General features: G+C 61.5%; 1 protein-coding gene across 3 annotated transcripts in view; it reads left to right on the top strand.

The window, feature by feature from the left end:
* The window catches only part of CACNA1S (calcium voltage-gated channel subunit alpha1 S), a 56,181-nt gene extending 38,956 nt beyond the window's left edge, over positions 1–17,225 (top strand). The window contains exons 29-44 of one of the 3 annotated variants that reach the window (XM_061383745.1): positions 4,238–4,294; positions 5,106–5,234; positions 5,666–5,731; positions 6,354–6,445; positions 6,997–7,156; positions 8,413–8,540; positions 9,504–9,600; positions 10,309–10,411; positions 11,192–11,293; positions 11,476–11,600; positions 13,259–13,387; positions 13,994–14,244; positions 15,423–15,508; positions 16,196–16,287; positions 16,461–16,601; positions 16,706–17,225. In XM_061383745.1, coding sequence (XP_061239729.1) covers positions 4,238–4,294; positions 5,106–5,234; positions 5,666–5,731; positions 6,354–6,445; positions 6,997–7,156; positions 8,413–8,540; positions 9,504–9,600; positions 10,309–10,411; positions 11,192–11,293; positions 11,476–11,600; positions 13,259–13,387; positions 13,994–14,244; positions 15,423–15,508; positions 16,196–16,287; positions 16,461–16,601; positions 16,706–16,957 — 2,010 coding nt within the window. In that variant the 3' untranslated portion in view covers positions 16,958–17,225. Of the gene's footprint in view, positions 1–4,237; positions 4,295–5,105; positions 5,235–5,665; positions 5,732–6,353; positions 6,446–6,996; positions 7,157–8,412; positions 8,541–9,503; positions 9,601–10,308; positions 10,412–11,191; positions 11,294–11,475; positions 11,601–13,258; positions 13,388–13,993; positions 14,245–14,604; positions 14,885–15,422; positions 15,509–16,195; positions 16,288–16,460; positions 16,602–16,705 lie in introns of those variants that run through there. The other 2 variants (XM_061383746.1, XM_061383747.1) reach the window with 2 other exon arrangements.
* Positions 17,226–27,715: the final 10,490 nt, after the last annotated feature.

Below are 27,715 nucleotides of genomic sequence, written 5' to 3'. Positions count from 1 at the left end.
AGGGCCAGCGGGAGGCCTGGTGGCAGGGCTGGGGAGTGGGGAGCTGAGCTCAGAAACAGGGCAGGGGCTGGACCACGTCCTTTCTTCAGTTCAGTCACTCAGTCGTGTCCGATTCTTTGTGACCCCATGGACCGCAGCACGCCAGGCCTCCCTGTCCTTCACTGTCTCCCAGAGCTTACCCAAGTTCATGTCCATTGAGTCAGTGATGCCATCCAACCATCTCATCCTCTGTCGTCCCCTTCTTTTCCTGCCCCCAATCCCTCCCAGCATCAGAGTCTTTTCCAATGAGTCAGCTCTTCACATGAGGTGGCCAAAGTACTGGAATTTCAGCTTGAACATCAGTCTTTCCAGTGAACATCCAAGACTGATCTCCTTCAGAATGGACTGGTTGGATCTCCTTGAAGTCCAAGGGACTCTCAAGAGTCTTCTCCAACACCACAGTTCAAAAGCATCAATTCTTCAGCGCTCAGCCTTCCTCACAGTCCAACTCTCACATCCATACATGATCACTGGAAAAACCATAGCCTTGACTAGACGAACCTTTGTTGGCAAAGTAATGTCCCTGCTTTTGAATATGCTATCTAGATTGGTCATAACTTTCCTTCCAAGGAGCAAGCGTCTTTCAATTTCATGGCCACAGTTACCATCTGCAGTGATTTTGGAGCCCCAAAAAATAAAATCAGTCACTGTTTCCATTGTTTCCCCATCTATTTCCCATGAAGTGATGGGACTGGATGCCATGATCTTCATTTTTTGAATGTTGAGTTTTAAGCCAACTTTTTCACTCTCCTCTTTCACTTTCATCAAGAGGCTCTTTAGTTCCTCTTCACTTTCTGCCATAAGGGTGGTGTCATCTGCATATCTGAGGTTATTGATATTTCTCCCGGCAATCTTGATTCCAGCTTGTGCTTCATCCAGCCCGGCATTTCTCATGATGTACTCTGCATGTAAGTTAAATAAGCAGGGTGACAATATACAGCCTTGAGGGACTCCTTTCCTGATTTGGAACCAGTCTGTTGTTTTTTGTCTGGTTCTAACTGTTGTTTCTTGACCTGCACACAGATTTCTCAGGTAAGGTGGTTTGGTATTCCCATCTCTTGAAGAATTTTCCACAGTTTGTTAATTAGTCCTTTGTTAGAGTCCGAGATTTTGTTCTGGAGGGATGAGAGCCCCTGGAGGCACTTACACCTGGTCTGACTTTGGTTCTCAGAGGCCCTCTCTGGATGCTGCACTGCCAACAAGCTGCAGGGGACACTTGGGGTCACTCAGGGCAAGTGGTCAGGTTGTACTCTGATCACCCGATGAGGGGTGGCACGGGAGCTGTGGAGGGGACAGGTGACCAGCAGCTGGATCTGCTTGGAGCGTTGAGCTGACAGCATTTGTTGATGAACTTAATTTAGGGGGAGAGGAAAAGTAATCAACCATGACTGCAAGGATCTTGCCCAAGAAACTGAGCTTCCGTTTTCTGAGACGTGGAAACTCCGGGAGGAGTGGGGGTAGCACAGGAACCAAGAGTCCTATTTGGGGCGCGACAGCTCAGGATGCTTGCGGTGGCGACACGGAGCGGGCTTGGAGTCAGAGGCCTGGAGCACACAGGCTGGTCAGGCTGGAGCCCTAAGTTGGAGACTCCAGGAAGGAGCTGGCATTTAGAGTCGTGGGAGTGGGTGAGACAAGCGGCAGAGAGCAGGGCGTCTGGAGGGCGAAGGTCTGGGGGCTGGCCGGTGGTGCTCCTCCAGGAGGGACCCCTGCCCTACAGCCTCCCGGGGAAGGATGCCCATCAGGAGTCGGGAGTGGCAAGAGACAGAGCGGGCTGCGGGCCTGGACGGTTCTGTTTCCTACAAAGAGAAAGAGCCTCGAAGTTGGAGAGAGTGTGCAGCCAAGGAGAGTTTCTTTTGAAAATGGGAGAAATTAGAGCACATCCTGGGCTCAGGGGAGAATCAGCCTGTGGGGGATGGGGGGCGACTGCAGGAGCCACGTCTTTGGGCAGAAGCCCTGGGGTCCCCAGGGAGCGCTGGCTCTGGGAACCTGGTTCATCCCCTAGCAGGAAGGGGACGTGAGTCCGTGGCTGTGTGGACAGCGGGATGAGTTAAGTGCCGCCCGGGGCCACAGGAAGGAAAGCGTCAAGGACGTGGGTGGGGGTGAGGGTGGACATCTCCATGATTCTGCACTGGGGCTTGGGGTTCGGGAGCTGCCTTGCATGTGCGGTGGGTCATGCGTTGTTGGAAACACAGGCCAAGAAACACGGGTCCCTGCCCCCAGCGTGTGGCAGCCGCCCCATAAACAGAGGGAGGGGGCGGCTGGAGCGCAGGGGAGTGGAGGTTCCCATGGCATCCAGCCAGCAGGGCCTCCAGGCTGTGGCCAGGAAGCACCCAGGCCGTGGGCTGTGGGGGTGACAGACAGCAGGGCGGCCTCGCCAAGGACCTGAAGCTGGGGAGACTGCAGGTGAAGGTGGGTAGCCAGGGACAGGAAGGGCATCCCGGAACCCGAGGCTGGGATCACAAGGACGCGTCCCCCAGACCGCGCGCCTGCTGGCTGCGTCCCAGAGAGGCCTGGCCAGCCCCTGATGGGGACACGGGTGGCCGTGGGGCGCTTACTCCAGGAGTCCAGGAGAGGACCAGCCCCCAAGCCGGCGCACGCCCACGGCCCACCAGTGAGCACTGCAGCCCTGCCAGCCTAGGGCTGGCCCTTGTGGGTGGGTGGGGGCAGGGTGGGGGCCAGGGCAGGGGCCAAGGGCAAGTCTGGAGTCTGTAAGGGGAAGCCTGGCAGAGAGCGGCGCCTTCTGTGGTGAGGGCAGGCCTGGCCTGGGGTCCGCTTCACCCCACACGCAGGACAGACGGAACTCCGTCCATACGCACGCGGCTGGAGGGGGCGGGTTTGAGGCGGCAGACCAGGGTGCCCCGGGGCCTGTGTGCGCGTCTCCTTCACGCCCAGGCCCTGCTGGGAAGTAGCCCCCGCGGGCCCAGGGTTTGGGGCAGCACCTCTCACCGGCTCAGTCTCGGCCTGAATGACAGTCAGTCATCCAACGATGACTTCTTGGAGCTTGAGGTCCATGTGGGGGGTCGGGGACGTCGGGGTCAGGCAGAGCTCTTTCTTCCGTGCAGGAGGGACGAGAGTGTCGTTGGTCACCGTGGGATTTTTAGGGACAGCATATGTCCGTCACCAGGCCTGTTTGCCTAAAGTCATGATAAGACTTTGAATTAAAACGCTGACTCGTATCCCTGCCGTATAATCCAGAGAGCAGAGAGGGCGGCGCCGTCGGTTAGCACTTTCTGCCAGGAGGGCTCTGCTCTGTCCACGGTGGCAGCCGTGAGCCATGGGTACCTGCTGGTCGTGTGAAATATGGCCAGTGCAGCCAGGGACGTGAATACCTCGTCTGTGTTGTTTTCACCGTAATCCAGATGGCCGCGTGTGGCTGCAGGCACCCCGTGGCGGCACAGGTCTGGCACATGGCTTGTCATCCCTGGCTTCGTGCTAAATCACCTGGGTGCATTTACACCTGGAAGCCAGGCCCAGTCCCCAGGAGCTGACTTAATCGGCCGGATGGGGACCCAGCAAAGGTGCATATTTTTTTAAGTTCTCTGTGCGATTCTGATGTGCCGCCTGGGCTAAGAACCCATGGTCCAGGAGAAAGCTGCCCAGGGAACCAGTCTCCCAAATAATTAAAGATAAAACCATGATTCCCCATCCCAGGGCTCCAGAAACAGGGCTTCTCCGGAAATGTGGCCGCAGGGAGGAGCTCAGAGTAAACAGGAGGAAAGGCTGCCCCTACACAGCCCGGCCCGTCTAGGAGGCTGGCCCCTGAGACGGAAGCCTTGGTCCGGCTCCCAGGCAGGGGGTCTCAGACTCTCCCAGAGGGCCTTTGACCCTGGAGGGTGGGACCCCCGTGGGGGCCAGCACCCCTGGACTCTCCTGCGACCGTGAGCAGGGCTGTCCTCTGTGGCCTAACTCACAGCCCCAGCTCCACAGACCCCAGACACACAGGCTGCATCTGGGAGGCGAGGGGGTCTGCCCACATTCAGTCTTCCCTCCTCTTCCTGCTCCCTGGCCCCTGGCCTGTCGCCTCACCGCCTCACCGTCCCCACAGCTTCCTCCCCACACCAACCAACCGCCGCCGGGGGTCCTCACCCCCACCTCCCTGCTTTGTTCTCTCTGTAACCCTCTGTGGTCTGTCCTCTCTGAGGCCTCACCTCCCTCCCACCATGTCCCTCCTCTCTCCCCTCCCCCTCTCTCTCCACAGACTTTCCTGGCCTCCAGCGGGGGACTGTATTGCCTGGGTGGCGGCTGCGGGAACGTTGTAATTCCAGGCTGCATGAGCCTGCCCCGCTCGCCCACCAGCTCTGCCCTGCAGCTTGCATGCCTGGGCCTGGCCGCTGGACTGCATGGGGCAGACGCGCTCAGGGCCCCCTGCCCCGAGCAGGCCCCCGAGGGTCCGGTTGGGGGCGGGCGGAGACTCTGTGTCACCAGAGTGTGCATGGGTGTGGTGGGAAGTGGGGCTCTGTGCTGACGGGAGCATCCAGAGAGGACTGGATGGCAGAGAACCTCAGTGACAGGTCACCAGCACCAAGCTTGTGGGGACGCCAAAAGCCAGGCAGGGGCTCTCCCTGGCCATTCATCCGGTGTGTCAGGGGGGCACATGGGCAGAGGCCTTCCGGCTTGGGACAGCCACGTGCGGGGCAGGGTGGGCGTGGAGTGGCCATTGAATTGATGGCCACAGAGCAGCTGAGCTTCTGGGAGACTCTGCGCTGGGGGGGCACTGGGGAGGGGCGGGAGCGCTGCCGGGGTCCTCAGCTGAGTGGCAGCTTGGGGAGGAGATGACACGAGGCAGGACAGAGGGCAGGCGCCGGGCCTGGCCGCTGCCTCCCCTAGGACGGACGGAATCCCTGTCCGCCCAGCGCACTGCTTGGCGCCCCGCCCACCCCGCCTCCGGCTGAGCAAGCCCAGGGCCCTGGGCCCAGCGAGGGTCCGCGCGAGGTCCCAGCAGGCGCTGCGGGGTGGGCTGGAAGACCCCCACTGCGACACATCCCGCACACACTGCCCTCCCCGCCTGCCTGCCCTCACCCCGCCCGCCCCCGGCCCCAGACTGACCCTGGGGCTGCGCCCCGCAGGACCCCGACGAGAGCGCCCGCATCTCCAGCGCCTTCTTCCGCCTGTTCCGTGTCATGAGGCTGATCAAGCTGCTGAGCCGCGCGGAGGGCGTGCGCACGCTACTCTGGACTTTCATCAAGTCCTTCCAGGTGCGCAGCCCCGCCCACCCAGGGCCCCGCCTACCCCGGGATCCCCACTCATCCTGGGACCGCTCTCCTTGCACCCACCCCGGGACCCCGCCCACCCACGGGACTCCGCCCACCGCGGGACCACGCCCACCCTGTGACCACGCCCACAGGACCCCCGCCCATCGGGGACCACACCCACCCACGGGACCCCACCCCCGGGACCCCGCCTACCCATGTGACCTCCCCCACCCATGGGACTCTGTCCACCCCGGAAGCCCACCCACTCAGGGAACCCTCGCCCACCCACGAGACTGTATCCGCATGGGTTACGGGGACGTCAGGGCCACCCTGGGTGTGGCCCATGGGCCTCGGGTCCCCAGTGAGCTAAGGAAGGGCCCCGTACCGGGCGCGCGGTGGAGCCCTGCACCCTGAGCCTCCATCCTCGCCCGCAGGCCCTGCCCTACGTGGCTCTGCTCATCGTCATGCTCTTCTTCATCTACGCGGTCATCGGCATGCAGGTGAGGGGCCAGAGGGCCCCCAGGAAGCCGGCCGGCCTGCAGGCTGGCCTCTCACCAGCCTGCCTCCTGCATCCTGGCAGCCCGGGGCTTGGCCACAGCCCTAGAGGAGGAGGTGGTTCCCAGCTGGCCCAGCATCAGTCAGGAGGAGGCAGCCCAGGGGAACCTTGTGGGCAGATGGACAAGGGCGGAACTGGTCTCCAAAGCCCCTGTTGGAGGCTCTGGTGGTCTCAGCTACCCTCTCCTGAAGCACTCTGCTCTCTACATTGAGACCCTAAGTCAGCTCTTGGTTAGGAACAGTGTCCCCCTCCCAGATTAATTTGGCTTGAGGGGAAAAATTTCACCCAACCTTGGAAACATAAGTGAGCCTTGAACAGGCAGATTTGAACTTCGGGTGTCCATGTATCCGTGAATTTTTCAGGGAACTGTACTAGGGCTCCACGGGATTCATGGTTGGTTGAATCCGTGGATACAGGGCGGGGAGCTGACTGTAGACTTATACCCTGGCGTTGCTCAGGGGTCAGCTGTAGCCCGGTTTGTGTGACCTGAGGTGGAGGGTGTCGGGGGAGCTGGGGCCGGTGAGAGACCTGTCCAGGTCCACAGTCCAGCCTTTCGTGGCCTGCAGATGTTCGGGAAGATCGCCTTGGTGGACGGGACCCAGATCAACCGGAACAACAACTTCCAGACCTTCCCCCAGGCGGTGCTGCTGCTCTTCAGGCAGGAGGCCCCTGCCGCCCCTCCCCCAGGCTGTGGGAGGCCAGCTGGCTTCCTACACGTGGGCCCTGTGCGCACTCAGAAGGGCCAAGGCTTTGCTGTCCTTCTCGGATGCTCACCCTGGACAGCCTGCGCCCCCGTTTCAATCACTCTTGGACGAGTGGCCGCTGTCTCCATGGTGCTCTGGGGTCCTGCATGTTCCCCACACTCGCTGCACCGAGGCGGGAGGCAGAGGTCCAGTGTCCCTCGGAGGGAGGGTGGGGCCTTGACGACCTCTGACCCCACACTCCGGGGTCACCGCTCTGGCTGACCCACGGGTGACATGAGTCCTGGAGTGATTTTGCGCCTCCGTCCGGGAAGCCCCCTCTCCGTTTAGCCCCTGCCCAGGGCGCCCCACGATGGGTAGAGCAGGGGAGCCTGGATGCAGAGGGGCAGCCCGTGGACCCCAGGTCCTGAGGGGTGCCAACCTGCTCCCGAATGTCCTGCTCGCAGGGGGCTGGCGGCTCCCTCACCTGGGGCCCAGAGTGAGAGGTGCCCCAACCTGTGCCTTGCAGGTGCGCCACGGGGGAGGCGTGGCAGGAGATCCTGCTGGCCTGCAGCTACGGCCAGCTGTGTGACCCCGAGTCGGACTACGCCCCCGGGGAGGAGTACACCTGTGGCACGGACTTCGCCTACTACTACTTCCTCAGCTTCTACATGCTATGCGCCTTCCTGGTGAGGGCCTGCGGGCGGGCGGGATGCGCCGAGCCCGGGGGAGCCCGCGCCCCGCCCGGCCGCCTCTGCCCCTCCAGGGACGCAGCTCAGGGACACAGGAGACAGCCGGGGCTCCGGCTAGTGTCCCTGCTGTGGTCAGTCTGGCTGCGGCTTCTTTTCCTGCGTGCGAGGCTCAGGCTCCAGAGCTGTTGTTAAAAGGCTCTACCTTTTTGTTGTTGTCATTAGCAATTAGCAATCAAAAAATCAAAAGGGTTTACTGAGACTCTGCACTAAAACAGAGGCTTCTATTTTACTTCCTAAAATAGACAGCAAAGCCGCCTGCCCCTCCCTCTTCCCTTGGAAGAGAAGCTTGCCCTCTTTGCTAGGGGCTGAGAGTCTGGAAGCAGAGCCATCGCGGGGGCCTGCAGCAGAGCACAGATGGCTTTGCGGCTTCAGGGCGCCGTCCCTGCACACAGGAGGCAGAGAGCCCCGCAGTCCCGGACCCTCATTCTTTCTCTTTCCTATGTTTACTGAAACCCTTTGAGCATCTCATGTTCCCTGAGCTCAGGGCAAGGGACAGAAACGTGAATAGGACACTGTCCTGGCCCTGAAGACACCCGCTGGGTCAGGGGTTCGTGTGCAGCAAAGCTTGCATTTCAGAGGCGCCAGGTGACACAGGGCAGGCGAGGAGAGCGCATTTCAGAGGCACACCAGGTGACACAGGGCAGGCAAGGAGCGCGTAGGGCAGCGTTTGGGGACCAGCGTCCCGTGGGGGTCAGGCGAGAGGCTGAGGTTGGGACTTAAAGCATCAGTCCCTGGAGCCCGGGCAGAGGACACCTCCTGGACCCGAGCAGTGACACAGGCTGCTCGCGTGTGGGACGCAGTTGCCAGAGGGCTGGGAGGCAGGCCCCCTGGAGAAGCTGTGGACCCAGGCCCCGTGCACACCCAGGCCCCCTGGAGAAGCTGTGGACCCTGGCCCCATGGACACCCCCAGGCCCCGTGGACACCCTGGCCCCGTGGACACCCCCAGGCCCTGTGAATACACCCAGGCCCCCCAGACACCCCAAGGCCCTGTGGACACCCCCAGGCCCCGTGAACACACCCAGGCCCCCTGGACACCCCCAGGCCCCGTGAACACACCCAGGCCCCCCAGACACCCCAAGGCCCCGTGGACACACCCAGGTCCCCTGGACACCGCCAGGCCCCCTGGACACCCCCAGCCCATCACCGTGCCACCTGCCTTCCCGTGCAGGGACCCCTCTGCTCTCCTCCCACAGATCATCAACCTCTTTGTGGCCGTCATCATGGACAACTTTGACTACCTGACACGGGACTGGTCCATCCTGGGCCCTCATCACCTGGATGAGTTCAAGGCCATCTGGGCGGAGTACGACCCGGAGGCTACGTGAGTCCAGGCTGCCGGCCCTGTGCTGGCCCGTCCCTCCCCGGCCCCCTCGCATTCTAGGCCCCGCCTGGCGTCCGACAGCGAGCCACCCTCCAGTCCAGCAGGAAGGAGCAGGCTTTCCCTCCCTTTGTTACCCAAGGGCCCAGAGCAGAGAAGAGAAGTCTCTCAGGGTTGGGAGGGAACCCACAGCCCCCGGGGCAGAAGCCCCCTGGTCGTCCCTGGGAGATGGCTATCCAGCTTCGCTTGGACACTTCGAGGAGCAGAGAGCTTACTACCTCCCCAGGCATTCTAGGCCCCACTGCTCAGAATGTGGTCACTAACCAAGCAGCTGAGCTGGATGAAAGTGCAGGCCCCGGCCTCACCCTACACCGACGGAGGCAGAATCTATACTGGGGTAACCTGGCCTCCGGGGCCTTCGAGTGCACTTGAACTCTGGGGAGCCGGGCTGCCTTACGTTCTTTGTAAGAAGGTCGCCTGCTCACGGTTGACGACTTTCCCAGGTGTCAGGCACTGTGCCAACCAGGACACACGTTAGCTAACCCCGTGGCAGCACCTGCAGGCTCTACCCGCCTCTGCGAGTGGGCTCTCACCCGCCTTGATGCACACCCTCTACTTCTATTAATACAGCCCAGAGCCCCCAGACAGTCTGACTAAAGCCCAAGGAAGGCTCCCCCTGGGAAAAATGAGGTCTGGGTCCCAGCCCTGGAGATCCCGCATCTGAGGGGACACTGGCCTCTTCTTACCTGCCCCCCGCCCCCGCCAACAGAGAGCCCATTCTGTGCGCTGGGCAGCAGTGAGTTCGAACACTGTTCCTTCTTCAGAAAGGAAACCCAGCTTCCCAACTCCCCACACAGGGCTGGAAGTCAGGGGGCGTCCCTGTCTCCTGGCTCCCTCCCCTGGGCCCTTCTCCTGGCAGGGAGGGAGGTGGGGGTGCCTGGGGCACAGGTCTGGTGACCCCCGCAGGGGCAGGATCAAGCACCTGGACGTGGTGACCCTGCTGAGGAGGATCCAGCCCCCGCTGGGCTTCGGGAAGTTCTGCCCCCACCGGGTAGCGTGTAAGGTAACCAGCACTGCCAGCGAGGGGTGGGCACCCCCCTCCCACCTTCACCGACCCCCACCCCCGGAGGAGGAGGCAGGGGCCCTGGGGCGGGGTGAGTGGGTGAGTCACTTTAGAGCAGTTGTCCCCTGGGTGCGCACATCCCTGCCTGGGAACTAAATCTCAGCAGCGTCCCCAGCTCACGTTTCACCCCCTCAGGGAGGGCACCATGGGCACCCTGCACCCCAGCCCCATGCCCCACCCCTCATGATCAGTTTTCCCCAGCCCCTCCCCCATGTCAGACTCCCCCAGCCCCTCCCCTTCATGATCAGTCTCCCCAGCCCCTCCCCCCATGGTCAGTCTCCCCCAGCCCCTCCCCTTCATGATCAGTCTCCCCAGCCCCTCCCCTCATGGTCAGTCTCCCCCAGCCCCTCCCCTCATGGTCAGTCTCCCCAGCCCCTCCCCTCATGGTCAGTCTCCCTCAGCCCCTCCCCTCATGGTCAGTCTCCCCAGCCCCTCCCCTCATGGTCAGTCTCCCCCAGCCCCTCCCCCATGGTCAGTCTCCCCAGCCCCTCCCCTCATGGTCAGTCTCCCCAGCCCCTCCCCCATGGTCAGTCTCCCCAGCCCCTCCCCCCATGGTCAGTCTCCCCCAGTCCCGTCCCCCTGCCCCCACCCGGTGAGGAAGAGCACTGCCCAGGGGCCCCGCCCGCAGTGAGCCCCGTCTCCGCACAGCGGCTGGTGGGCATGAACATGCCCCTCAACAGCGACGGCACGGTCACCTTCAACGCCACGCTCTTCGCCCTGGTGCGCACAGCTCTGAAGATCAAGACGGAAGGTGTGGGCGGCCCCTCCCCGGGGGCCGGGCTTTCCCGCAGGTCCTGCCAGGCCCTCTGAGCTGAAGGTCGGGGCTCGGGAGTCTTGGGGAGAAGCAGAGGGGAGACCCAGGCCGAGGCCACGTTAGGGCTCAGCGGGCGCCCCCAGGATCTGTAGGGCAGAGTCATCCAGCCTCTGTCCTCACACAGCCAGCTCTGATGGAGGTGGGGCGGGAGGAGGCAGTGTTAGTGTGAGAGGCGTGGGCCTGGGGGGCCTTTAGGCACGAACTTTGGGGCAGGGCTTCCTGTCCGGAAGACAGACAGGGTGGGGGGCGGTGAGGGGGCCTCACTCTCATGGGGACCCAGCTGGGTCGGAGCCACCCCAAAGGGGACCATGGCAGGCAGCAGGCAGCGGCAGGGAAGGCTTCCTCGGAAGGCAAGGAGAGGGAAGCGGGGGGTGGGGGGGACCAGGGGTCGGGGGGGGGGGGGCCAAGGCGGAGCGCCTGGAGGGCTGCCTGGAGGAAGTGGAACAGACCAAGTGTGCGGGGGACTGATGACTGTCCTGGGACGGTAGGGAGTACAGGAGGGGACAGCCTCTGCAGTCAGCCACTCTGGGTGCTGGAAGCCAGGCCTTCTGGGGCAAACGTGACCTGAGGCTGGGCTGCCCCAGGGGCACAGCAATCGTTCCCCCCCAGCAAAGTCTGCCCAGGGCAGCAGCCACCACAGGGAAAAGCCAGCCACCATCTGCTGAGCGAGAGGTGGCCCTGTCAAGTGCTGCTGACCCGGCCTGTCCATTGCCCCAGGTAACTTCGAGCAGGCCAACGAGGAGCTGCGAGCCATCATCAAGAAGGTCTGGAAGAGGACCAGCATGAAGCTCCTGGACCAGGTCATCCCTCCCATAGGAGGTGGGTGCGCCCTGGGGGCCCAGAGGAGCCCAGGGGCATCGGAGCATGGCCTGGCCCTCTATAGCTTTGGGCAGACCCCATGGGGTCAGGCCAGCTGGAGGAGGGGAGCCAGGGGCCAGTCCTCTGGCCACACGCTGACCCCAGCCTCAGACGCCCACTGGCTGTGGTCGGCCCCTCTGCAGATGACGAGGTGACGGTGGGGAAGTTCTACGCCACGTTCCTCATCCAGGAGCACTTCCGGAAGTTCATGAGGCGCCAGGAGGAGTATTATGGGTACCGGCCCAAGAAGGACACCGTGCAGATCCAGGTAAGCCCACCCCGAGCCCCGGGGGCTCCGCTGCCGAGCTGGTCTCTGGACTCTAGCTCCCTCTCTGTCTTTGGGGGCCGGCAGGGAAGGCAGACGGGGCGGGAGGAGCCGGGACTCATGGGGGTGAGATGACGGCCCTGGATGGGAGATGCTTCAAGCTCAAGGGAAGAACCCAGAGCCTTTCCGTCCCTGGGATGATACGACCCAGAGCCATGGGTCCTACCCCCTGAACACAAGGGAGAGATTGGGCTAGGTGACAGCGGTGGTCTCCAAAGACGGCAGATTTCCTAGGGGAATGAAGGGGCTTGAAATGACCCATTGGGTATCCAAATATATGTAGAATTTTGTGTTATCTTGCCCGTTTTTCTTCTTATAATTTTTATTTTATTTACTCTTTGGCTGTGCTGGGTCTTCACTGCTTCGCGGGCTCTCCTCTAGCTGTGGCGAGCGGGGGCTACGCTTAGCCCACGGGCTTCTCACTGCAGTGGCTTCCCTTGGTGTGCAGCGCGGGCTCCAGGGCACTCAGGCTTAGGAGTTCCAGTGCGTGGGTTCAGCAGTTGTGGCTCCAAGGCTCCAGAGCACAGACTCAGTGGTGGTGGTGCCACTGAGCTGCTCCACGGCACGTGAGATCTTCCCAGACCAGGGGTCAAACCCGTGCCTCCTGCACTGGCAGGTGGACTCTTGACCACAAGCCACCAGGGAAGCCTTGTCTGTTTTCAATTTCAGTGTTTTAAGTATAGTGCACATAATGGATAAATTTAAAAAACATTCACACAATTGGGCTGTGTGTTCAAAATTTTATTTCAATTTTTACTGTGAAACAATCTCAGAGTTTTAAAAATAGCATGCGCAATATAAAAGTCTTTTTTTTTTCCTGAACCATTTGAGAGTCGTGCCCAGTGTTCAGCCCTGAGCCGGTCAGTGTGTGTTTCCTGAAAACAAGGGCATGTTCCTCCGTGAGCCTTCTGCATAACCGTGACGCAGCCGCCAAGATCAGGAAACGGATGCGTTAGTCCTGTGGAATCCTTAGACCCCATGCATATTTCCCCAGTGGTCCCAATAGTGTCCTTCATGGCAAAGGACTGGACCCAGAATCACGTGTTGTGTTTAGCTGTGCGATCTCTTTAGTCTTTAGCTCCTCAAGTCTTTCCCTGACGCGACCTTGACACTTGGAAGCTTCTAGCCAGCACAGCCCTCAGTCTGGGTTTGTAGGACGTTCCCTCACGACAGATCGAGGGCTTGCCTCCTGGACAGGAATGTCCCAGCAGTGATGCTGGGTTCTCTTTGCAAACTGTCGGGTGACACCAACCTTGATTTGTTCTATTGCTGATGGTATGAACTCCGATCAGCTCACAATGTGGCATTAATGGCACGTGCAATCAAAAGAGGTCATGTGTGTGAAGACCGTGGGCAGTGAGAGGGTTTTCCAACCTGGAGGCCTGGGCGGGGATGAAGCCCCTGTGAGGGCGAAAGAAGACACCTTGAGAGCCGTTAGGGCTTGGATGATCCCAGAGGCTGGAGGAGGAGCCCCGGGGCAAGAATGAACAGGCCTGGGCTTTCAGGGAAGCCCTGGTTGCCGGGATTAGGAGAGAGTGAGGGAAGCAGTCTATCCTTCCCTCCTGGCCTGGAGGGCCCCTGAGTCCCTTCTCCGTCCCCAGGCTGGACTGAGGACCATCGAGGAAGAGGCAGCCCCTGAGATCCGCCGCACCATCTCGGGAGACCTGACGGCCGAAGAGGAGCTGGAGAGAGCCATGGTGGAGGCCGCGATGGAGGAAGGGATCTTCCGGGTGAGCAAGGCCGTGGCCCCCCAGTGTGTGTGCTCCAGGAAGGAGGCTGGGAGCCCCGCCACATATGCGGGGCTGGGGACACCCGCTGCCCGCGGCTCCCGGGACGCCCCCCACCAGTGACCCTCCTGCCTCAGGTGCCCTGTCCTTCCTTCTAGCCTCTCCCAACCTCCCCCTCCTCCCCTGCCCGAGTCCGAGGCAGCTCCACCCATCAGACGCCCACCTGCTTCGCCGGAGGGTCTCTCAGGACCACGTCGCCGAAGTTTCTTGGGTTATTCATAGGAACGGGGGCCCAGAGAGACCCTCCGAGATGTGCAGAGCCACTCTCAAAGTGACTTGAGGAGGCGGGACTAGAGCCCTTCCTCCAGGCGCCTGGCTCCGGGCTTCCCACTGCCCACATTCCTGTCCGAATATCTGGTACCCTACAGTTCTTAGGGGTGTCTTGTCCACCCCCCAAACTGAGGCCACCCTGAGGATGCTAGTCCCTTGTCTGACCTCAGCCTCGACCGCTCCCCTCTGGCCTTGTTCCCGCCACCGGCCAGCGTCCGGCGGGTGGGCCCTTGGCTCCCAGCCCCTGTTCTCAGTCCTCCCCTCTCCTCCTCACCCCAGAGGACCGGCGGCCTGTTTGGCCAGGTGGACAGCTTCCTGGAAAGGACCAACTCGTTGGCCCCGCACATGGCCAACCAGAGACCCCTCCAGTTTACTGAAATTGAGATGGAGGAGATGGAATCGCCCGTCTTCCTGGAGGACTTCCCTCAACGTCCGAGTACCCACCCCCTTGCTCGTGCCAACACCAACAATGCCAACGCCAACGTTGCCAGTGGCAACGGCAACCATGGCAACAGCCCAGCATTTCCCAGGTAGTGGCAGCAGCTAGCAGCCCGGGATGTTGGGGCTGGAGTAGGACCGGGTAGACGTGGCTGGTGGGCTCCGGGCCTTTGTGGGGCACTCCCTGGGGCCCAGCCTTTGCCCTGCTGCGAGACTGGCCTGGACGGCAGAGACTGATGTGGCCAGCAGGGGGCAGCCTCGGGTCGGCCTCAGTCAGCACCCTGTGGCTTTTCTTCCACTGTCTTGACTGGTCCGGAGAAGGACCTGTTTGGTTTAGGAGAGGCACACCTGAGCAATTAAGGTTCAGTCGTTGGATCTGGGCTCCAGTGGTTCCCCTCTCGCCAGCCCTGCGCTGCTGCTAAGTCACTTCAGTCATGTCCGACTCTGTGCAGCCCCATAGATAGCAGACCACCAGGCTCCCCATCCCTGGGATTCTCCAGGCAAGAACACTGGAGTGGGTTGCCATTTTCTTCTTCAGTACGTGAAATTGAAGTCGCCCAGCCATGTCTGACTCTAAGCAACCCATGGACTGCAGCCCACCAGGCTCCTCCATCCATGGGATTTTCCAGGCAAGAGTACTGGAGTGGGGTGCCATTGCCTTCTCCAAGCTGCAGACTGAATATAATCTGTGATCGAGTGCCAGGGATCGAGGGATGAACAGAGAGGGCCTTGGCCATCGTAGTGTGGGCTGGGCTCCACGCAGACCTTCTGTTCCAGACCCGAGGCCTGGGCTGGGGTGTCCTTGGCCTGGAGAGTCTGGGTCCCTCACCCTCGGGAACGGGTACGACAGGGCAGAGGTCAGGGGAGCGGCTGCTTCCCAGGCCAGGCTGCTTGCACCGCGCTCCAGCCAGAGGGCCCCTGAATTAAGTCCACACGCCTAGGAGGGCGCCTGCACCACGGGGCAGTGTAATGCTGGGCGCTGTGGACGTGCAGATCCGGGCCTGTGCCCAGACCTGTGCAGTCTTGTCGGGGGTATGTGCCATGGAGTCCAGCTATGGCCAAATGACCTCAGAGAGTGGGTCCTGAGAAGACAAAGGGCCTGGGACCCAACTAGCTAGGGACACTGAGGGAGCTGCCAAAAACGAGGACTCGGGGGTCAAGGCCACTCTACAGCAACGGGCCCAGGACCGAGGGAAAGGCTGTGGGGCCCAGGAAGGCCGGGATGGGGCAGCCAGCAGCCCGCGGCTCACTGGCCACACTCCCGTTTCAGTGTCCACTACGAAGGGGAGCTCGCAGGGGAGACAGAGACGCCTGCCACCAGAGGAGGACTCTTCGGCCAGCCCCGGGGGGCCCTGGGTCAGTTTCTCCTGTGCCCCTGAGGGGCTGACCTTCTCCCAGAGAGGCCTGGGGAGCCTGCTGTCGGGTTGGGGAACCCGGCCAGGAGGTGGGAGCCCGTGGTGACGGGGACCAGCTCGTCACCCAGGCAGAGGAAGGGGCCACACAGGGGCCAGAGTGAAGGCGGCGGGGTGGGGGTCTGCACTGTGAAAGGGCTCTCCCCGGGCACGCCCCTCCCCAGCCAAAGGACAGCCCCTGGACATCCCGGCAGCTCAGCTCTGCCCTTCAGCAGCTGACCTGGCGGCTGCCCAGTGGGTCCTAGACTGCCGCGCGGGACAGGAGAGAACCAAGGAAGCTGCAGTTCATAGGGGATGAGGGTGCTCGGCGTGTTTTCTGACCCTGACACACTCACACACTCATGTACACCCATACACACATATCTCGCATGTTCACCCATGCACACTCACACAAAGATCAGCTTGGCCAAAGCTGGTCAGGGTCTGGCGTTGATCCCCTCCCAAGCCCACAAGGACAGAGACCAGGGCAAATGGGGGTGGAGCGGAGGGGGCGGGGGGTAGTCCTGCCCAGCCTGGGGTAGGTGGACCTCTAGGACCCTGAGGGCGTCAGGGTGGGGCTGGCTGGCCGAGGGGAGCTCTGTGGACCCAAGGCCCCCAGGAGGACTGAGCCCTGGGCCCACTCTGCCCACAGGGCCCCACGGCAAGTCCCGAGTGGAGTGGCCGCAGGGACAGCTGCCCCGGAGAAGGACGCCCAGGGCCCAGGCCCCCGCTGCCTCCTGCCAGGTAACAGGCCAGAGAGGACAGGAAGCAGGCTCCAGGCAGAGAGGGGGTGGCAGTGACTCAGCAGAAGGGACGGGACCCCTGTCCTCCCCGACCTGGGATCTTGGCTGGGCCTTCCCCGTCCCCATGGGCTCTGGCCTCCCTGAGGGGTCTATGCCTCGGTGCTCTCCAAACAGCACGCGGGAGCAGAGTCCCAGGTGCCCGAGGAGCAGAGCCCCACCCCAGGGTCCCTGCCCGGGGAGGCGCCGCCCGGCAGTAGGACAGAGGACGGAACCCCTGGGGGTCCAGCTCCAGCCATGGCCCTGCTGATCCGCGAGGTGAGGGTGCTGCGTCTGGGGTGGCCCTGCTACGGCTTGCGGTGGAGAGGGTGGGGGGTGGGCCACCACCTCGGGACCACCCACCCGGCCTGCTCTCCATGCAGGCTCTGGTTCGAGGGGGCCTGGACAGCTTGGCGGCGGATGCTAACTTCATCATGGCCACGGGCCAGGCGCTGGCGGAGGCCTGCCGGATGGAACCGCGGGAAGTGGAGGTGGCAGCCGCAGAGCTTCTGCAGGGACGCGAGGCCCTGGAGGGCGTGCCTGGTGCCCGAGGGTGCCCAGGCCTCGGGTCCTCCCTGGGCAGCCTCGACCTGCATGAGGGCTCCCAGGAGACCCTGATTCCCCGCAGGCCATGAAGGCCTCGGCGTCTGTGTGGGCCCAGGCTGGCGAGACCGAGGGTGGGGGAGCTGAAGCGGGAGAGTTAGCCCGGCTCGGCAGCCTGGATGGACAGAGGGGTGGGCTGGGGCAGGCAAGGGGGTCAGGAAACGCGTCCAAGGTCAGCGGGCAGAAGGTGAAGTCACTCTCCTCACCAGCAAGCCGCGTGAGTGGACAGAGCTTCTGTGTCGTTCAGAGGCCTGGTCAGTGCTGGCAGGACATTAAAGTCTCCAGGCCTGCGACAGGGCACTGCTTGTCTCCTTCTGGGGGCCCTTCTATACCTCCCCCAGCCCTGCTCCCACGGAGGGGCCTCTGGATGGTCCTCCTGCAGGGGCGGAGGGGCCTCTGAGGATGGCGTGGAGCTTCCGGGCGTCCAGGCCCTCACAGCTGCCCTTCCCCGCAGCTCGACCGGAATCCACTGCCTGCCCACCCCTCAGAGCCTCAGGGGGCCCCGCTCTCGGCCTAAGGGAGCAAGGCCGTGGCATCCACCTCCTCGCTCTCCCTCGTTTCCTCCCCTGTCACGTGCTCCCTCTCGCGGCTTCCCGGTGACCTCCCCCAGGCCGCCCATCTCTCAGGGGAGGGCGTCCTCAGGGTGCTGGGTCCTCTCTCCTTCCTGCAGGGTCAGCCCACTCTCTAGACATCATCTTCCTCATTTAGTGCCGAGCACCCGCGTCCCCAGTGGTCCTCCCCGCCCCTGGTCCCGGCCCCGCCCCCCGTGGTCGGCCCCGCCCCACCCCGGCCCCGCCCCCAGGTCCAGGCCCTGCCCCCGTGGCCTGGTCCCACCTCTCCTAAACCCCGCTCCGTGTCCTGCTCCTCGGCTCTGAGGATGTCCTGCTTGAGCCGAAAGCCCATCATGTCCAGAGCCGACCTCCTCACCCCTCCCTGCAGCCTGTGACCTGGGGCCCCACTCTCTCAGAATCTGAGACGGACCCTCCCCCGCCCTGCCCCATGGAACCCTGTCCTTCTGTTTCTCGGCCCGTCCCCTCCTACGGTGGCTCCCCCGACACTTGGTCCTCCTTTCAGACCTCACCTACTGCCACAGCCTCCCAACGGCCTCTCAACTTCTTGCCGGCCCCCCAGCCTGACCCTGATCCTTCTAAATGGAGAAAGCTGCCGACTCAGCCCTTCGCTTAAACCCCCTGAAGCCTCCAAAGCCTCAGCATAGGGTGCACAACCCTGGCCCTGGACCCAGCCGCAGCCCTCGGGCCTGTCTACCCGCCCTCCAGCCCCTGCAGCCCAGCCGGGGATAGCTGCCTGCCTTTTAGCGAACCCTGAGCCCAGCAGACCCCTAGCCTGTAGTCAGCTTTGCTATTACTTCCTGCAGAAAGCACCTCCCAAATACCCCCAAAGGCTTGGTGGCCCCACGACACGTGTTCCCATCGCAGCAGGTCACCACTGTGACATGATTTCACACCAGCCCGAGGCCTTCCCTGGTGGCTCAGCTGGTAAAGAATCTGCCCGCAATACAGGAGACCTGGGTTCAGTCCCTGGGTTGGGAAGATCCTCTGGAGAAGTGAATGGCTACCCACTCCAGTATTCTGGCCTGAAGAATTCCATGGACAGAGGAGCCTGGCAGGTACAGTCCATGGGGTCCCAAAGAGTCGGACATGACTGAAGCAACTAAAGCTTTCACTTTCAGCTGAGGCCAGGTTGGACCAAGGCAGGAGCAGGTCCCCCAGGCTTATCCCGAACCCCAGAGCTGAGTGCTCTTCTACACAGTGCCCAAGCGCTGTCAAATAAACGCAGGGAAATGCTGACCAGTGTGGCCTCTGCCCTGGCCGGTGCCCCACCGCCCGTAACCTGGGGTCACCGCCCAGGGCTGCAGCCTTGCGCCCTCTGTCCAGGACCCGGGGAGGGGGCGGGGGCACGGGCCTCCCGAGGCGAGGGCTGCCTCCCTGGCTCCACCGTCACGGAGAGGACTCACACTTCTCCCCTGCCTCCTCCGGGGGAGAGAGAAGATAGTCCACCTGCAGCCTGGCTGAAAACTGACACAGAAAAGTCTATAAAAGGATGTCTCCATTCACAAGCGGAATTATTAATGAGCGTAATGCCCAATGTACAGAATGCCAGCTCTGCGGCAGGCTCTGTTCCAGGGGCCCCACATCCATTTCTTCTTGTTCTCAAAACGAAGCATCATCCTCATTTTGCAAGCAGGACCAGGACAGGACAGGACAGGTAATGCGCCAGAGGCCCCATGCTGGCAGGAGGGCCCCGGCGGGACTCAATCCCGCGCCGTGGCTCCATGGCCCTCACAGGAGGTCTGGCCGGCCTCCCAGCCCGAGGGACGGGTGCCTGCTGGCTCCGAGGAAGCCCAGCTCTCACCCTCTGGGACAGTCCAGGCCATTTCCTCCGCCACACGCAGGACCTTCCGATGGTCGGCATGTACAGTCTTGCCTCTCCCCAGCTCCCCTTTAAATGATTGGTGGGTGCCTCCATGGAGGGCTGCCAGGCCCCAAATAAAGGACGAAGGGAACACAGGGTGGAAGGCTGCAGGCAGGGGCCACGGGAGTGGGCAAGCGGGCCCCTCCGGTCAGCAGAGCCTTCCAACTGGGTTCCCGGCCAGAGTGCTGTCTGCTGCACCCCAGCTTCTCCCAGCCCATCCCCTGCAGACCTGTGGCCCAGCTGTGCTGGGGGATCTGCAGAAGGGGCGGGATGAAACTGGGGGCTGGGGCGGGCACTGAGCCACGTAGGGGGCGTGGGGTGGGGGGAAGCCCCTTCCTTCATCTGGAAGCTGTGGAGCTCAGATGGAGCGTCTCTGAACCAAGGAGGCGGCCCGGCTCCCAAGTGCGGAGGCGGCCCAGGTCCAGTTCCGGTGCATCTCCAGGCCCAGCTTTGGCCGGGCCAAGTGGTCCTTGAAGCCGAGCTGCCCTGTGCAACGTGACGGAGCACAGCCCTGGAGCCGGGCCAGTGGAGCCCCAAGGCCCTCCACCTGCCCCCTACCCCGACATCAGGCACTCACGCACCCTTTCAAGCTTCTTCCTCCTGTAAATGGGGGAATGATTTCTGTTTCCAGGCTGTTGGGAGGTGTAAGTGTGACCATGGAAGGGCCTGGCCCTCCAAGAAGCAGCTGTTTGGACTGGGTCAGAGCTGGTCACTGAGAGAGCCCAACCTCACGGGGCGGAGGCTGACCTGATGGGGCTCTGAGTCTCTCGTGGGGGAGCTGGGCAGCTCGGCTCCCAGCGCACATCTCAGCATCGGGCTGGTCCTCTCACAGGCTCTGCAGCTCCGACCCTTAGCCAGCAGGTGCGGAGGCCAGCCATAGGTCACTGGAAAAGCCACAGCCAACCCAGACCTCACCCTGGCCCCATTCCCTGGCATCTGACCCCAGTTACACATCACTCCTGCCTTGGGCCCAACAGCTATGGCAGCAGCGGACACTCGCTCCCCTTCCCCTGCAAGGGTCCCGCTGCCAGTTACTGATGCGTCAGCCGAGGGCGGGGTCTGCCCGGCAGGGCTGGATTCGTCCTCCAGCTCCCTACTCCATCGTTTCCTCCTATGCCACACAGCTGTCCCCCAGTGGAGCCTAAATCTGGTTTATAAGCGTTCTAAAAGAAGCTGGCCTAGATACATAGGGCAAAATAATAATCCTGGTGTCAAAGAAGAATTGAAAACGCTAGGACATCAGAGAAGCACGTGGAGGATCAGCTGCTGGGGTCTGGAGGGTTCAGAGAAGGGAGAGCCAAGCGCTGTTTGTTAAAAGGAGATCTCACTGTGGTCAGAAAGGAAGCCAAGACCCAGAGGAGGAGCCTGGCTCCAGGAGGAGGCCCGAGAGACAGGCAGGCCCAGCGGAGGGGCCGCCCAGCCCACTTCCAGTCATGGGCCCTTTAAGACGCCTCCGCCAGTTTATCGTTCTGTCATCATAGAATGATAGTAGCGACCTTATCAAACCCAGTTCATTAAGTGCCTGACGCAATGTCTCATTCAGCCTTGCGACACCATCCAGGATGTGGGTTATTAATAAAGTCATTCCAGGAAAGGCCGAGTTAGCTTTCAGGCCAGGGGTCCAGCAGGGCCCGGACACCGCTCTGGAGCTGCTGACTTCCCGCTATCAGGAGGATGGCAGGGCAGTCTCTAACCCAGCCCCACTGCGCCCCTATTGATCTGGGCCACACCCTGCCCAGCGCCCGCTCAAGCACGCGTACCCCAATGCCCTTGGCACCTGTGCGCACCCAGCAACCTTCCTCCTCCGTCCCAGCCCGTCTTCTCTGGCGGGCCTTCTCCAATGACCCCAGGAAACTCTGTCCATTTGAGAGGGCCACTCTCCACCTGGTTCCGTAAGAATGACGTCACTGGCCACTGCAGTCGCCAACCTTCAATACCCCCTGAAAGAGCTCAGGGCAGAGATGAGAAATGAGGCCCTCCGTGCTCCAGGAAAAGCCTGCAGAGCAGACCTTCAGCGTTAGATTGTTTCAGATTTTATGAGCCTAATTTCTTGAATCTTCTCATACCTAGAAAAGCACTAAAATCGTCATCGGAGACATCCGTCCCCCGTGACTAGCAAACCCTTAGTGAGATGTTTTGTCGGGGGCAATACCCCTTCTCCAAATCACATGAGGCTGACCTGCTCTCACCTCTTCTGAGCAGCTCCGTGTTGCTGCCAAGAGCCCGTCTCCTGGGCTGTAGTCTTCAATAAGTCCCCAAGCAGAACTGACCTCACAGCTCTCAGTTGATAACTCTTTCTTATTCAGTTGCTCTGTCGTGTCCGACTCTTTGTGACCCCATGGACTGCAGCATTCCAGGCTTTCCCGTCCATCACCAACTCCCAGAGCTTGCTTAACCTCATGTCCATCAAGTCAGTGATGCCATCCAACCATCTCATCCTCTGTCGTCTGCTTCTCCTCCCGCCTTCAATCTTGCCCAGCATCAGGGTCTTTTCCAATGAGTTGTCTCTCTGCGTCGGGTGGCCAAAATATTGGAGCTTCAACTTCAGCATCAGTGCTTCCTACGAATATTCAGGATTGATTTCCTTTAGGATGGACTGGTTTGATCTCTTTGCAGTCCAAGGGACTCTCAAGAGTCTTCTCCAACACCACAGTTCAAAAGCATCGATTCTTCGATGCCCAGCACCATGGTCAGAAATGGCAGCAGCTGGTACTTTGTCTCTGAGAAGATAGATCTGTCTGGGGCCTCTGGGCAGCTAACCAGCCTTTCACAGAGGACTGATGGGGTGCCGCGGGGAAGGCGGAATGAGCAGGGTCAGGGCCAGTGTTAGGGGTGCCACTATCCAAGACCACCACCCTGGCCAGGCACCATGGTAACCACCCGCATGAGTGATCTGACAACAGGAGGAACTTGGAACCGACAAGCACTCCCCAACCAGAAGAATTTGAAAAGGTCGCCAGTCCATACAGTCTAGGAGGTCTACCACCTCCTAGAGTCCTCCTGGCTGGAGTTCCTCTTGGCCGAGTGATGCCGGCCCCCAGAACGGACTCTGAGTCAGAATGATTGGCCAGACACAACTCAGAAACTAACCCCATCACCATAAAACCTGAGACTGCGAGGCACAGGGCAGAGCAGTTCTCCTGGCTCCCTTACCCTCCTGCTCTCTGCCCTGGCACCCTTCCCAGTAGTCTCTTGCTTTGTCAGCACATGTGTCTCCTCAGACAGGTCATTTCCGAGTGCTGGACAAGAGTCCACTCTCGGGCCCTGGCCCTCACAACGTTAGCACAGGTGTGTCCGTGACCGCTCCTCAGCAGGTGACGGCCAGTGGTGCAGAAAGGCCCTGGTTCCTGAGGATGCCTGCCCCCTTCTACCTGCCAGCAGGGCTCCACGTAGCCTGGAGGCCAGAACCCCAAAGGGGTGTCTGTGGTTCTGTGTGAAGAGCTAGAGTCCTGAGAGACTCTGGGCCTTGGGCATCTTTCCAGACCAGAATCCTGGCTCTGCGCCTTCTAGGGACGGCCTTATAGGTGTGGGCGGGGGGGCGGGCGGGGGCGCTGCCCAAGTAACACACCAGCTCGTAGGCTCAGTGGCTCAGCACAATGAAAGTTCATTCCTAGTGGAGACCCTAAACCACGTGCGCCTGTGTGAGGTGCCAGGGTGTACGAAGCGTCCACCTACGAGCGATTCTTGAGCGTTCTGCTCGCATTTCATTGGTCAAAGGAAGTCACAGGGCCACGGCTCACAATGGAGTGAGGACACCCGGCCTGCCCTGTGCCAGAGGCAGCGAGCCGGAAATACTTGCTGGAGACACTAATGACCAGACACTAGCCAAGTGACCTCTGAGCCCATTTCCTCTTCTGCAAAATGAGGACAATGAGTGTTTGCCTCACAGACCGTGAGGAGTGAAAGAGAAAGCGCATTAACACCTTCGGCGGGGGGTAGCCCTTGGGCAGGTAAAGTAAAGCGTAGACGTCTTCCAGGTGGTGCCTGGGGAAGCTGACCCGGGGCATCCGTGCTCTGCAGGGATCCGGCGTGCCTGGGGCCCTCCTGCCCTGCAGACACCTACCTGACTCCCCGCCCCTCCATTGACGGAGGCTGGACCTCCTCCCCGCCCCCAGCGACGAGGACCCCTTGGGCAGACAACCACAGCACACCCCCTGCACCCAGCCTCACACACACTCGTCCCCCACATCCTGTCCATCTTACGACAGGTTGGCCCTCTGTCCAGTCAGACGACAGGCGCTCGCAGAAGAAGGGACGGGAGTGAAGGAAATTCACTTCCATCCTGGGCGGAACCTTGTGCTGCACGCTCCGCCCAGGCCGCCCCATTTCCAGCCCGTGACAGCCCGTGGCAAGGGAGCAGACTGTCCCCATTCTGGGGTGCGGGGCGGACGATGGGCACAGCTCCCTAACTTGCCCTGGTCTCACGGCCCGAGGGGTGTCGCCGTGTCTCCGTGACTCCGGCTTCCAGCTGCCTTCTGTCCCTTTGTGCAGACTCGGCTCTCCTGCAAACCGCGAGCTCACACTAGAAGTCCGGTGTTCAGCCTGTGGGTCCCACCGCACTGTGGGGGGGCACTGCCCCCTCTGGGGTTTCGGGTGCCAGTTCAGCAGTGCGCTGCGTGACCCTGGACACGTCTCTTCACCTCCTGGGCCTCAGTCTCCTCACCTGAAAAGGGCTCTTGTTGAACTAGATGACCTTAGGGCTGAAGGTTGAGGTTGCCCACACCTGCTCTAACACTGTCTTAGAAAGCACTGCAGAGAAGAAGGGATGAAGCTCCTGTGTTTGAGGTTATGTGGTGCATTAAACCCTCATCTACATCTGAAACCAAAAATAGTGTGTGTGTGATTTCTTTTTTAAAGACTGACGGGTATTTGTAATCCACAGTACTTCTATCTCTTCCTTACTATTTATAACAAATTCTGGTTTCCTTTATGGCCGAGTCTGTCTTTCTCTGTAACAGGGGAAGTCAGGCTGGGCCCTTGCTGAGCGGAGGTCCCCACGTCTGCACCCTAGTAGACCATGTCTGGGGTTCACGGCTACTGCTGGCAGGCAGGACTGGGCTCTGTCTCCAGGTGGGCTCAGGAGGTGCGGCCGGCCCACCGCCAGCAGGGTGGGCTAGGGCCTGTTCTCCTAAGAACCCAGCTGGGCAGGATGGGGGCTGTGGCCAGCCCTCCCCCACCTCCAGAACTCCAGGGCAAGGCTCAGACACTTCCTCCCACAGCCAGGGCCTGGTGCTCGACTAAAGAACCACCACAGAGCAGACCCAACGTTGGGCCACCCCAGGGGAGCCTTCTAGGGCCTGTTACTGTCGGGTTGCTGTGGAGAGCGGGATCAGGCAGGAGAGATCTGGGCCAGATGGCTGCCCCAGTCGCTGCTGGAGTCTAGGACTGTCACCGTGGTAGCGTGGGAGACTCCTGCCATGGAGAGCTCCCCCAGCCCCCCCGGGTTCCATCTGCCCAGACGCCCACCACTCCTGTCAGAAAAGATAGTGGAGCCCAAGATGCCCAGTGGGGGGGTCTTGGCTTGGGCCACGAGCTGAGGCTCACACTGCAGTCCAGTCTGTGCATGCGTGTGCACACGCGTGCCCTGTGTGCACGTGTGTGTGTGCATGTGCACTGTGTGCATGCATATGAGCATGTGTGCATGTGATGTGCGCACACGTGTGTGTGTGCACACATGCGTGTGAGTGTGTGCATGTGTGTCTGTGGTGGGGTGGGGTGGGGAGATGTGCACAGGCAGCTGAGGCAGAGCAGCCTCGGGGGTGGGAAGGAGGGAAGGGAGAAAAGCAGTGGGAGGAGGGGGTGGGGACACACACAGGGAAGGCGCGGGGCTGAGCTGAGGCTCAGGGGCACTGAGGAGCGCGGGCGCCATCCCAGGCTTCCCCTGACTCTCTAACCAGATCTGCCCAGGCTGTGGTTTAAGCTTCCTGACCACCCCCTGGATCCCCATCCGACCTCCTTGCCTTAGGCCGGCAGCTCCAGGAGAGAGGATCCGGTCAGCAGGCTGCCCTGCGGCTCCCTGGTGACCCAGGAGGGAGTCACCCTGAGGCCCTGACTTCTAGGAGGCCCAAGCGGCAGCCCAGGCGCCTCCTGGCTCCTCCAGGCTCAGTACCATGTGCCCTGGAGGGATGGGGGAGGGGACAGCACAGGGCTCTGGCGCCGTTTCCCAGCAGTGAAGCAGTGAAGCTGAGTCAGAAGGTCACCTACTCTCAGAAGTCAGAGGGGACCTCCAGGAGGCAGGAAACCAGAGCCAGCCCCTGGAGAAGCCCAGACTCTGCTGGGCAGGAGAGCAGCCTTGCAAAATGCAATGTTGCTGTCTGGGGAGCACAAGTCTGGAGCCCGGCTGCCCAGCTCCTTTCCCCAGACGGCTGCTTGGAGGTGGCCTGGGGAGTCTGGATGCACTTTACAGGAGGCACGAGTTCAGTCCCACTTCTGTTGCTTATATGCTGGGTGAGACTCACTGCCCCTTTAGCAAAATTGAAACGAATAAAGCTCTTCCTGGTGGCTCAGATGGTAAAGAAACTGCCTGCAACGCAGGAGACTCGGGTTTGATTCCTGGGTCAGGAAGATCTCTTGAAGGAAGAATGGCACCCCTCCAGTATTCTTGACTGGGAAATCCCGTGGACAAAGGAGCCTGGCAGGCTACAGTATATGTGGTCACAGAGTTGGACGTGACTGAGCAACTAACACTGCCCTGCTACTAAAGCCTAGCTGAGGGGTGATGAGTATGACATGCGCACATGCGTGTAAAGTGCCTGTTCATGTAGATGGTCCATAAATGTCAGTCTCCTCCCCCGTTCTCATCTTGGTTGGAAGAGCATGTCCAGGGTCTGACTCCTCAGCACTCTGCTGGTCTCCTGCTCCAGGGTTGGGGAAACACTGGCCCCAGAGAGCTCTTCCTCTTGGTTCAAATGCTACTGAGAGTGCTGGGTCCTGCCAGGCCCTCCCCCACCCCTGCCCCTCCTACCCAAGGACACCCGAGGTGGTGCTGCTGTTTTCCATCAGATTGGGGTGTTGATTTGCCCTTGAAATCTGCCCTTGAAATTATCTTTTGCTTTTTGGTCTGACCAAACCAAACTGGGATGTGGGCTACGGATGGAGCAGTTATTTTGGTTGGGTGGGGGAGGAGAAGGGAGGAGGATGGCACCAAAGATGCGCCCTCCACCCCTAGCCTGTGCCCTTTTCTAAATCTCTGACGTGGTTTCATCATCTGAGGGTGATGCAAGAGGCTGGGAGTCAGACTCCCCTTCTTCCCCTCCCCCAGCATGCGCCTTCCACATCTGGAGCTACAGCTGGGTCCTCCTCTTGGGCTCGGTCCAATGGAGGGAGCTGGTTGAAGTGAGGGGAGGGCAGGCAGCTGGTGAGGGGCCCCGTCAATGGCCCCAATGTTGGGAGCTGGCAGGCAGGGAGAAGGGGCTGGTCTCGGAGGCAGGAGAGGGACTGGAAAGGCAAACATGATTTCTTCTCCACCACCACCCGCGCTTCAAGGCCTCGGGGCTCCCCTTGTCCTTTGTACCCAAATGAAGGCAGCTGTCCACTCCGCCTCCTCCCCCTCCCACCTTCCCCCATCTCCCCCCAGCCTCTACCCAGGTGCCTGGAGCTCAGGGTTCCCTTTGTTCCCTGTCTCCCTGGGGCAGCTCAGGCCTCCCACGCCGACCCTCTGCCCCCACAGCCGCAACTGGCAGAGTGTGAGCAGGGATAAAGGGGTGGGGGGCTGAAGGTGGGAGTCATCTGTAGGTCACAAAGGTCACTGGAGCCCCCGGAGGGGCCGTCTAGGCTAGGAGCCTGGCCAGGAACCAACCCAAAGACGAGCTTTAAAACGCTGCAGGGTTGTAGGGACAGGGGATTTTAGTTAGACACTAGCGAGAATCCCCCTCAGTAAAGATTAGCAAGTTCACCGGAATAAATGAAGAGAGGCTTTCCCGGAGCTTTCAGAACACAAACCGTCAGGCGCTGTGGGACACTCTGCAGGGAAGCGCCGGGCCGGGACACCCGGGTGCTTGCCCTCGCTTAGCCACTAACTTCTGCGTGACCTTCGTAGTTCCCCTCCTTGCGCCCGGCTTCCGCATTTATGGGCGGGGGGTGAGGGGGGTGTTCCACCGAGGCCGAGAGTCTGCGGCTCCGGGATCGAGGCACCGGTGTGATCAGGTCTTGGGGCCGTGTCGCTCCGAAGACCCCAGGAAACCTCTCCAGGACCCCAGCGAGCTTGTAGACCGACTCATCCAGGGGTCTCTTTAAAGGCTTCCGCCCCGCCCCTGCTGCCGGGTCGGGCCTCGATTGGCGCAGCGGGCTCGGGGGCGGAGATCGGGGAGGGGCCTGAGCGTCAGGGGCGGGGCCTCCGCCGGGCCGGCCCCCGCCCC

The sequence above is a fragment of the Bos javanicus genome, chromosome 16, assembly GCF_032452875.1.
Source record: "Bos javanicus breed banteng chromosome 16, ARS-OSU_banteng_1.0, whole genome shotgun sequence".
Taxonomy (NCBI): domain Eukaryota; kingdom Metazoa; phylum Chordata; class Mammalia; order Artiodactyla; family Bovidae; genus Bos; species Bos javanicus.
The sequence above is the reverse complement of the archived record's forward strand: the minus strand, read 5'-3'. Positions and strand labels throughout refer to the sequence as shown.